General features: G+C 54.5%; 1 protein-coding gene across 1 annotated transcript; it reads right to left on the reverse strand.

Annotated features, from left to right (window-relative positions):
- Positions 1-771: 771 nt before the first annotated feature.
- On the reverse strand, positions 772-10198 carry LOC127480383 (mucin-2-like). The gene is made up of 6 exons (XM_051808494.1): positions 8589-10198; positions 6021-6239; positions 5648-5757; positions 5182-5270; positions 2523-4844; positions 772-2161 (listed from the first exon to the last, which is right to left on the reverse strand). The coding sequence occupies exons 1-6, from the start codon at positions 8739-8741 to the stop codon at positions 2019-2021; spliced, it is 3036 nt and encodes a 1011-aa protein (XP_051664454.1). The 5' UTR covers positions 8742-10198; the 3' UTR covers positions 772-2018.
- Positions 10199-10719: the final 521 nt, after the last annotated feature.

Consider the following 10719-nt stretch of genomic DNA (forward strand, 5'->3'; position numbering starts at 1 on the left):
GCTGGGCCGGCCGCGACCGTGACCTCAAAACACCCCTGGGGCAGCTGCTTCCCTGCAGGAGAGCTGGTGCTGCTTGGCTCCTGCAGCAGGGATCTGGGAGAGGGGAAATGTGGAGCTGCAGGGCAGCTTTGCTGGGGAAAGCAGGGGCAGGACGATGGGGGGAAAGCAAAAAGCCGAGGTCGGAGACCAGCGCTGCGAGTTCCTGCCCCACAAAGCCCTTTCCCCACGTGCTGCTCCCAGATGGATGTCCTGAAGTGGAAATGCTGCAGAAACACCGGGGCTGGGGACACACATCTGTAATTAACTTCTTTCTGTGCTGCAAGGATGAAATTGTGTGTGTTTAGGGCGTGAGAGGCTGGTGCTGAGCTTCCTAAAACAGGGAGCCAGAAGCGATCCAGCTGAAGTTTTGATTGTTTGGGTTTTTTTCTTGCTCTGAGCTCTCTTTCTCTTGCTTTCCTTGCCCAAAAATTCCTGGTGGGGACACATTTTTGCTTTGCACTCAGCTGGGTGCCCGGGGAAAATTCCCTACGTCATCCTCAATCCCCATGTCACTGTCACTGCTTTTAGATGGGTTTAAAAATACTAAGTTACACCCTTACAAAAGCAGCACCTGGACGCTTTTGGAAAGCCCAAAAAATCCTTCGGCACCCCCAGAAGTCACGTTGGTTTTTAGGAATTCTCCCTGAGCACACAGTCAGGAGCATTTTACAGGTAAAACAAGTGGCTCCCAGGCCTTCAGATCCCGCAGCAAGACACTGCACACCCCACACAGACTTTAACAAAAGGATTTATTCAGTGCACAGGACAGAGCAGCAGGTGGGAGGATATGAACAATGCAGGTCATCCTCCACCTCACCTGTGTAAGAAATCAAAGGATGCAATCACCAGAGAAGGGACTGTATCTTCCAGTTATCTTTCTCCCACCAGTCTGGAAAGCTTGTCACATATTTAACACACCTGACTGGGAATCCTCAGGTGAAGGGAGATGTGGGGTAACAAAACACAGTGTCTCAGATAATGACAGTGGTTCTGCAACAAGTCCTGGAGCCACTAATGACCTGTAACATCATCACTTGGCTCTCTTGAGCTCAGATTGTACCGACTCGTGTGGTGACTTGTTTCTCCTGGACCAGGTTCCACCACACACAGATTATATGTCAAGAGGAATCTGTACCTAAATTCAAATACAGGGAAATTATGCAAAGAAAGAAGCCATGCAAGGGAAAGCTGTATGAAGGAGATGGTGGCTCCTCTCAGGGCTCAAGGTTTCTCTTCTGTGCATGCACAAAGGTGAAGGCACAGGCGTAAAATAAAGCTGTGGCAATGGATAATGGCAATAACTGAGGAATGGGACATGGGGCAGAGACAGGAGAGAGGGAAGAAGCAAGGGCTGCAGGGATGTGAGGAGCAGCAGGGAGAATATCTGACCAAAGCTACACCAGAACCAGGAGGGAAACGGGAAAATAAAAAATCCTCTCTTTGGACAAGAGGGGAAAGAGATGAAACTTGTCCAAATCTGAGACAAACAGACACACTGGGAAGGGAAAAGAGCATTTTTGCTGGAGGCTCATCCTGACGAACAGCAGAAAACACCAAAGCCAACCACCATGTTTCATCTACAAACACCAAAGCCAACCACCACGTCTCTTTTTGCCGCCTGGGTCCTGCTGTCCCTGGGGACACGGTGCGGCGGGGCCTGCCGGCCACACGGCTGGGGGACAGCTCACCACTCCCACCTTGCAAATGGAACAGAAGCCCAGGCTGGCCAGGAAGAAAGGAGAAGTGTCCAAGGTCACCAGCATTATGGCAGACACCCTCCTAACCTTGGGTCTCCTCAGGAAGGGGACCAAGTTCCCCCGGGGCTGCCACTGCCCGGGGCTGGAGCAGATAAGGCAGCGTAAGAAGGGAGGTGTCAGCCTGAACTGTCTGAGGGGTGTCCTGAGCCCAGCAGGGTTGTGGAACAACCAGTGCTGAAGAAAGCCTTGGTGACTGGAGCAGGGAGAGCTGAGAAAGACCATTCAAAGCAGAAGGCCCACCAGGATGGCACTGGGGAGGAGGAAGAGCGAAAGCCCTGAGCAGGGACTGGTGGTTCCAGATATGGGCTGATCCACATTTGTCTGTTCCGAGTTTGTCTCCATTTCTTCAGTGTCCAGGGCACCTGCTGAAAGAAGAGAAGGAAACATGGAGTTAGAGGGGAAGACCTGGACAGAAGAGGAACTCCTGCTCATGCAGGTCTGTCAGTGATGTGCCCCGAGGCACCGCGGGGCAGCAGAGCTCCGGTCCAGGGGAGGCGTGACAGCCCGTGGGTTAGTGGGAGCAGGCTGCAAACAAGACCATGCTTCAGGGGCCAGACATCCAACCAGCCCCTCAGTGTTAGAGGAAAGAGTGAGGAAAAGGCCACGTATGAGAGGGGGATCCAAAGGACCAGTCTGACACTGTTCCTCCCAAGCCCTCTCCATGCTGCTTGGGGATCACTGCATGTCCGAGTGTCCGTGCCAGCACAGGCTCCACGGATACCTTACCTGACAGGGAGGTCTGGAAATGGGGGCTCTGCCCTTTTCTTTCTTTGGAGGATGATGTTAAGCGCAAGAAGGTGGGCTCTTCAGGGCTGAGGACCACTGACTTTGAGGGGGTTATGAGCTCAGCTCTATTGAAACCTAACTTGATCCCTGGAACAACTTGGCTGAGGGACGGAGGTGGACTGGAAAAGGCTGATTTCTCTTTCCCATCCTCTTTGACACCTTTCTTTGTTTCTGGGACTGATCTGGGGCTGAAGGCTGTGCCCCTGCTTTCTAATAAGGCTGGATTCTCTGTAGTGAAGGAGCTAACAGGCTCTCCAGTGTCTGCCTCTGGAGATACTTTATAATCCGGGTCTAATGTGGGCTCAGAGGAAAGAGCGAGCCCGGTTGCCTCAGAAGGATCAGGTCTTTCTGGTTCTGGCTTTGTGGTTGTGGCAGCTTTTGGTTGTGTCTTTGCTGTTGTGGCAGGTGTTGGTGTTGTAGCAGCAGGTGTTGGCTTGGCTGTAGTGGTGGTGGATTTTGGTGTAGCAGCAGGTGTTGGTTTGGTTTGTGTGGTGGGTGTTGGCCTGACTGTGGTTGTACCAGGTTTTGACGTAGCCAAAGCTGGAGTGGGTTTTGATGTGGTGGGTGTTGGTTTGGTCATAGCTGTGGTTGGTTTTGGCTTGGCTGTAGTGGTGGTTGTGGTGGGGTTTGGTGTGGTGGGTGTTGGTTTGGCCATCGTGGTGGTTGTAGTGGGTGATGGCTTGGTGGTAGTCGTGGTTATGGTGGGTTCTGGCTTGGCTGTAGTGGTGGTTGTGGTGGGGTTTGGTGTGGTTGGTGTTGACCTGCTGGTAGTGTTGGTTGTAGTGGGTTTTGACATTGTTTTTGTGGGCATAGTGGTGGTTGTGGTGGGTTTTGGTGTGGTGGGTGTTGTTTTGGCCATCATGGTGGTTGTAGTGGGTGATGGCTTGGCTGTAGTGGTTGTTATGGTGGGTTTTGGTGTGGTTGGTGTTGACCTGCTGGTAGTGTTGGTTGTGGTGTGTTTTGGCATTGTTTTTGTGGGCACAGTGGTTGTTGTGGTGGGTTTTGGCGTGGTGGTTGTTAGCAAGGTGGGCTTTGGCTTGGCTGTAGTGGTGGCTGCTGGCATGGGGAGTTTGGGCTTGGCTGGGGTTGGTGTTGAGAGCGTGGTGGCAGGTTTGGGCTTGGCTGTTGTAATGGATGCTGCTGTTGGGGGTTTGGGCTTGGCTGTGGTTGGGAGTGTGCGTGTGGGTGGTGGCTTGGCTGTGGTTGTGGTTGGAAGTGTGGTTTTGGGTGATGGTTTGGCTGTGGTGTGTGCTGGTGCTGTGGGTTCTGGTTTGGCTGTGGTGTGTGCTGGTGCTGTGGGTTCTGGTTTGGCTGTGGTGGACACTGGTGTGAGTTCTGTTTTGGCTGTGGCTGTGATGGACTCTGCTGCTGTAGGTTCTGGTTTGGCTGTGGTGTGTACTGGTTTGGCTGTAGGTTCTGGTTTGGCTGTGGGTTCTGGTTTGGCTGTGGGTTCTGATTTGGCTGTGGGTTCTGGTTTGGCTGTGGGTTCTGATTTGGCTGTGGTGTATACTGGTTTGGCTGTGGGTTCTGATTTGGCTGTGGTGTGTACTGGTTTGGCTGTGGGTTCTGATTTGACTGTAGGTTCTGGTTTGGCTGTGGGTGATGGTTTGGCTGTGGTGTGTACTGGTGCTGTGGTGTGTACTGGTTCGGCTGTGGTGTGTGCTGGTGCTGTGGGTTCTGGTTTGGCTGTGGTGTGTGCTGGTGCTGTGGGTTCTGGTTTGGCTGTGGGTTCTGATTTGGCTGTGGGTTCTGGTTTGGCTGTGGGTTCTGATTTGACTGTAGGTTCTGGTTTGGCTGTGGGTGATGGTTTGGCTGTGGTGTGTGCTGGTGCTGTGGGTTCTGGTTTGGCTGTAGTGTGTACTGGTTTGGCTGTGGGTTCTGATTTGGCTGTAGGTTCTGTTTTGGCTGTAGGTTCTGGTTTGGCTGTGGTGTGTACTGGTTTGGCTGTGGGTTCTGATTTGGCTGTAGGTTCTGTTTTGGCTGTAGGTTCTGGTTTGGCTGTAGTGTGTACTGGTTTGGCTGTGGGTTCTGATTTGGCTGTAGGTTCTGGTTTGGCTGTGGTGTGTACTGGTTTGGCTGTGGGTTCTGATTTGGCTGTAGGTTCTGGTTTGGTTGTGGTGTGTACTGGTTTGGCTGTGGTGTGTGCTGGTGCTGTGGGTTCTGGTTTGGCTGTGGCTGTGGGTTTTGGCAGGGCTGTGGTTGGGGTGGATGGCCTTGCCTTTGTTGTCACAGAGGCCGGAGTGGTCTCTTCTACAACGAGTTCTGGTAAGAGATGAAAAGTGCCGTGGGTTAGACTGGCTCAGCTGACTCAGCAGATCCCCTGCACTGAGCACCTCATCTCCCTCACACAATGCCTTGCCCTGCAAGGGGCAAAAAGTGCTGGCTAAGGGAATACAAGGCCCTTGTCCAGTTCTCCTCATCCTGAGGCAGCTGACCTGTCTTAGGAGCAGCCACTGCTCCTGAGCTCTCATGGTCCAGCCTTGGACCTGCTGGCTCAGGGCTTCCTGAAACCTCCAGGAGGGTTCAGAGCTTGGACCCCAACCCAGGGGGTTCAGTCCCAACAGCCCCTCCAGGGACACGCACGGCTTCGCTCACTCACCACACAGGTTGTTCACACAGACTGTGCCCTCGGGACACGTCGAACACGGGGGTCCTTCCCAGTAGGGCTTTTTCCCTTTCACGTTGCCCCTGGAAGCAGAAGATGCCAAGAAAAAGCAGGCGTGAGGAAAAGGGAAATGCCCACCCTGAAGAGGGGTCTGATTCAGCTGTGATATCCCAGCCAAGGCAAAACTCAGGATTAATGTAACAAACAGGTCATGGTCTCCTGCCACGGACTGTCAGTGCCATTTACTCAACAGCCTGAGCCCAAGGCTGCTAAAGCCAGGGGACACAGCTCCATGGACCAGATCCTGCACATCCCTTAGAACAAAGGCCTTCTTTGGAACCACTTTGCTTCTATTTCTGACCAAGGCCAACCCTGCTCTGATATCAGGACAGGAGGAAGGGCATTTCCAGCACAGAAACCCCACAGAGATGCACCAAGCCATGCCAGGCCTGGGACTTACGCGGGATAATAGTTGCAAACCAGCAGGTGCATGTTCTCCGTTTCGATTCCTTCGATCTTCTCACAGAACTTTGCCCCGCAGCCAATCTGTTTAGTGTCTGACCAGACCACCTAAGGCAAAGACCAGGGTGAAGGTGAGGGGAGTGGGTGAAGACAACCTGTCCCCTGGCTTTGAAGACTGCTCTGTGACTACACCAATCTTAGTGTGTGCCCCAGATCCCACATCCTCATGTTGCTTTGGCATTCAGGATCCACCACCATCTCCACTCCTCCTTGCACCCACCCAAGCTGTGAAGAAACCTCATCTCTCTGCCCAAGACAAACTGGCACCCAGCTCTGCTGAGCAGCCATCCCTCCCCCCCAGCAGCTGGTACCTGGGTGTAGTGGCCACACATCTGCCCAGGGACACACGTGGATGTTGTCAAGTTGTAGAATTTCTCCTCCCCGTTCCAGTCTTCCACAGCAAATTCTAGTTCCAGCATTGGGGCCATGGCAAAGAGGTTTTCTCCCCGTCGGCCTCTCTCCTTGTTGTGGTCCCAGATGCACTTCTCTGCGTAGGATTGAGCAAGGCTCTCCAGCTCCTTGTCCCAGGTCTGAAAGCAGCTTGGCATCAGCACAGAGAAATGGACACCAGGCTCCCAGTGCTACCCAACACAGCCCTCAGGGGAGGGGAGCTCCATGGTCAGACCCAGCACAACCCAAACCTTGGCTTACAGGTCAAACAGGAGAAGGTCAGTGCATCAGCACGACCCTCACAGCCTCTCCTGAAGCACATCCAACATCATCACGGAGCATCCTCAGCTCAGCGAGGAGAAACCGTGAAGTTGGGTGGAGGAAGGGAGGAAACCCACCCCGGGTCACGCCAGAGGGGGCCTGGGGATGTCCCTTTCTGCCCAGAGTGGGGTGAGAGGAGAGCAGGACACATCTCCCCTACCAGCTGTACAAAACCCAGGCACACATGCTCCTGGGAAACATCATGTTTTTGCCTGGATCCGAGACATTCCCGGCTGAGCGCCTGCCAGGAGCCCCCTCCGGAGCGGCAGCGGCCCCGCCACCAGCTGAGCCCCCTTGGCCACATTGATATGCAGGAGAAGGAGGAGGAGGAGAGGTCTCCCTGCAGGGATGCACACGAGGAATCCTACACCGCAGCTGTTTGGACCATCCCTGAGCCATTTGATGGAGGAGCAGCTTTGAGCTGGAAGGCAGCCCAGCAAACAGGGGGTCTTAAGGGGGGACCTTCCCAGCCGGAGCCAGGGCTGGATCCAAAGGGGGACAGAGCATGGCCCTGATGCAGGGCACGTCACCATCGGGGTGTTGAGGGCATTGGGAGGGAAGGAAGCACCTGGATGGGGACAGGGGGTGTTGGATCACCTCCCACCATGGCCCCAGCCAGGCTGGAGACCCAGCGTGGGGAGCGCACCCCCCCCTCCCTCTGGCACCGAGCTGGGCTCCATAAACCGGCGACTTGCACCTGCAGATTTGCCTCATTAAAAACGGAATTGGCTTTAGGCTGCATATCCCCCCCAGTGCCTGAACATTTCCACGGCAACCAGCCCGTGTCCCAGAAGGAAGCGGGGTGACCTCAGCCAGGCGCGGTGCCACGGCAGCAGGTGAGCCCGGGGGCGAAGCCAGCCCAGGCAAACACCCCGGGAGGGAGGCAGGGATGGCTCTCACGGAAAACCTCTACCAAGGAGTTGTCAGGGCTGCTGTAAGCTAAACATTTTTTGTGCTCCAAAGAAAACCAACCCCCCCCTCGAGCGTTTGGCTCCAGACCACGAGCGGGTCCTGGGTGTTTAAACAGAGGCAAAGCAGCGCTGCCAGGGGAGCATCTCAAAGCACAGGGTCTGCAATCAAAGCCTCAGCAGGGAGCAGCCGTCACAGGTTTGGAATTGCACTGACTTAAAGACCCTGAGAGATCCTTTTCCTCAGGCTTTCTGTAAGACTTTGGCTCCAAAGCCCTGACACTCCAAGTTTTCTGTGCCTGGCCTGGTGGGTTCCGCAGGATTATGGTCCTTAATATTCTGGCTCTGTCCCCGTTGAGTCTGAAGCCATAGTCAGACCTCCTCCCCCTGAATTTAGTTTTTGCTACAATTTACCAGCCCACAAAGGTTTTACTCCACCTGGGCAACCTTTGGGCCAGACAGGGAGGTCTTCTCCAAGCGCAAGGGGCCCAAAGAGGAAAGGACTCCAACTATCCATGGTAAACAGTTGGCCTTCTCCACGTGATTTGCAGAGAGTGAGGAAGAATCACCTAGTGCAGGAGTTAATCAAATCAGGAGCCCAAAGAAGACAAAAAGTAGCACCAGCTCCAGAGCTCATTTTCCCTTCCACTGCAGCCACGGGTGCTGTGGGACATGATTTGACTTTCTGGAGCAAAATAGGAGATCCTTCACCTTCAAGACACCAAGTCATGGTGAGGATTAGGAATGTGATGAACAGCCCAAATCCCTGAAAAACCTGACTGACGTGTTTGAAGTTGACGGTCCCTCCTATAGATAAAAGCTTCTTCAAATGCAAAGGCAAATACAAAGCACCAGATGATGCCCCACACAGCAGGATTCCCCCTCCAGCTCCTGCAAATGGCCATGGCAACATCTCCAGCTCATGGTACCTGCTCATGGCAAGGTCTCACCTGCCCTTCCTCCTCATCACGAGGAGTTCCAGCACGTTCAGATGAGCAAAAGCTGTACCACTCATGCAGAGCATCAGGGGACTCAGATCACACTTAAAAACTTCCAGAAATTATCAAAGACAATTCTGTAGTTCAAGGAAACTCATCTCTTTAGAGCCAATTTAGGGAATCCCCCATTGACACCTACTTGTAACCCTACATGACAATTGCTCTGCCTCCCCTAAGGAACCCCCTGATCCCTCCCAGCACTGAGATCAAGGCTTGCACCACACAAACACCCCGAGATCCCTCTGCAATAAAAGCCACTTACCAACTTCATCATAGCCCTGGCAGGAGGAGAGACCTGGGAGCGGTATCTATTATGCTCATCCAGGATTATCTTCTTTTCTTCCTCACTCAGGGACCAGCTCAGCTCCAGCACTGTGAGCACCAGGAAAACAGGGGGAAGACCCGAGCTCAGCATCGTGCAGTCGGCTTCTGCTCTTGGCAGCCCACGGCTCTGGCAGTCACATTTAAAGCACCTCCCAAAAGCAAGGAACACCCAACAGCTTCAAGATTGGGGAGGAAATGTATTTATTAGAGTTTTGGAGCCATGCAGAACACACCCATCTCACATATCGGCCTGGATGGAGAGGCAGCACCGTGGCCGGTGCCAGCGAACACGCGGGGTCCACTCCCTGGGACAGACCCTGTGCCTGAATCCTAATCCCTGGATCAGCATTCTTCATCCAAGCCTCTGCTGCTCCAAACCCCAGCCATTCCCTGAGCCCTCAGTTATGGGTCCTCTCCTCTACCTCCTGTCCCTTTTCTCCCAGTGTATAACAACGATCCCACAGCAGCCAGCAAACCCCTGTTTTCACCCGGGTCCTCCCCCATCCCTGGAATGCAGCTGCGTTAGAAATGAAGGCAACGAGAGGCAACTGCTGAGAGACTTTGCAGCACAGGAACTCCCCAGGCAGGGGCAGAGCCCACCTTGTCCCCAGGTCTGTGTTGGGGGGACAGCAATGGCAGCTGAGGAACAGGTCCCCAGGGCTGGGAATGAGGGGTAAGCAGAGGGTTGATGCCCCTTTCCTGGGCCGGGCTCAGGGCTGGAATAATAAAAATCCGGGCTGGCTGGAATAACCAGACCCTTGGCTGTGCAGGGACAGGCTCTGCTCCCTCCCACAGACACCTGGAGGGCCCAACATCGGGGGTCCCAGAGCCCCCAGCTCTGCCTGTCTGGCAGAGCCCCCCCGGCTGCTGCAGCCTCGGCTCCCCATCTGTGATTGTGCAACCGCCCGGCTCGGCTCCAGGGGCTCCTCTGGGATCACGGGCTGTTAGAAAGGATCAGCGGGTGGGCAGCTCTGCTCAGCACAGCCAAGTTAATCACACGCTGCCGGCTCTGCCTCCCCCTCTCCCCTCCCGGCTCCCCAGACAGTGCTTTGCCATTTTTCCTCTTGTTTTGGGCCACACTGATCACCTCTGTCACCACCACAGCTCTCCTACTGCCCCCCAAATCTCTGATCTCTCTGTATTACCTTCTCCTCCCTTAGGTCTGGGGTCTGCCATACCCTCAATACCCCAACAATTCCTGCAGGCAGGGTTTGAGGCCAACATCTCACCAGGCTTCAACTCAGCTGGTCAAACCAGAGGTTCCCATTTCTTGCTAAGGCAAATCCATCTCATAATAGAGACACCTCAACAGCCTTGCTGTCATAACTCCATAGACCTGGAGAAACATCCAGAAGGGATCAAGACAAGCCCCAGCTCCTGCTGGCCAGCTCACCGTGGCCTGGCTGATGAGGAACAAGGCAGTGTTGAGGATCCCAGAATGGTATGGATTGGAAGTGACCTGAAAGCTCATCTCATTCCAACCCCCTGCCATGGACAGGGACACCTTCCACTAGAGCAGTGCAGGTGCTGGTCTCTGCAAACGTGATGTGGAGATGCAGGGCCAGGCTCCACATAGCCCCTGGCCCTACAATGTCCTGGCTAAGCCTTGCAGGAGACAGTGTGGCAACAAGGATAAAGGAAAATGGGATACCCAGAGCTTGTGGGGAAGAGCAAACAGCCCTGGAGGAGTCACCACCAGGGCATGTGGCTCGTGGGGAAACGTGAGTAGCAGCTGATGCATCGGCAAGGGCAGGGCAGCTGCTGCTAAAAGGGTGCAGGGACATCTCTCAACTCCAAACCTGCTCCGACAGCTCTGTCTGGAGCCAATGTCTGAAGCATCAAGATTAGCAGTGCAAGGCCCAAGCCCCACCCTGGAGCTGACACACTCCTGTCCAGCCGGCATTAGGTAAGTGTGTGTGGAATGCAGGAACAGCCCGTCCACCACACCCTGGGGACCCTCTGCACAGGGACAGGAGCCACACACCGACACCTGACAGGGGCTGCTCAAGGCTGGTGGCTCCAGAGAGGCCCCAACTCTGTAGTAACCAAGCCTAGTTTTCTACTGACTC

The sequence above is a fragment of the Manacus candei genome, unplaced genomic scaffold (assembly GCF_025592945.1).
Source record: "Manacus candei isolate 608988 ecotype Guabito, Panama unplaced genomic scaffold, ASM2559294v1 h1tg000073l, whole genome shotgun sequence".
In the NCBI taxonomy this organism is placed as follows: domain Eukaryota; kingdom Metazoa; phylum Chordata; class Aves; order Passeriformes; family Pipridae; genus Manacus; species Manacus candei.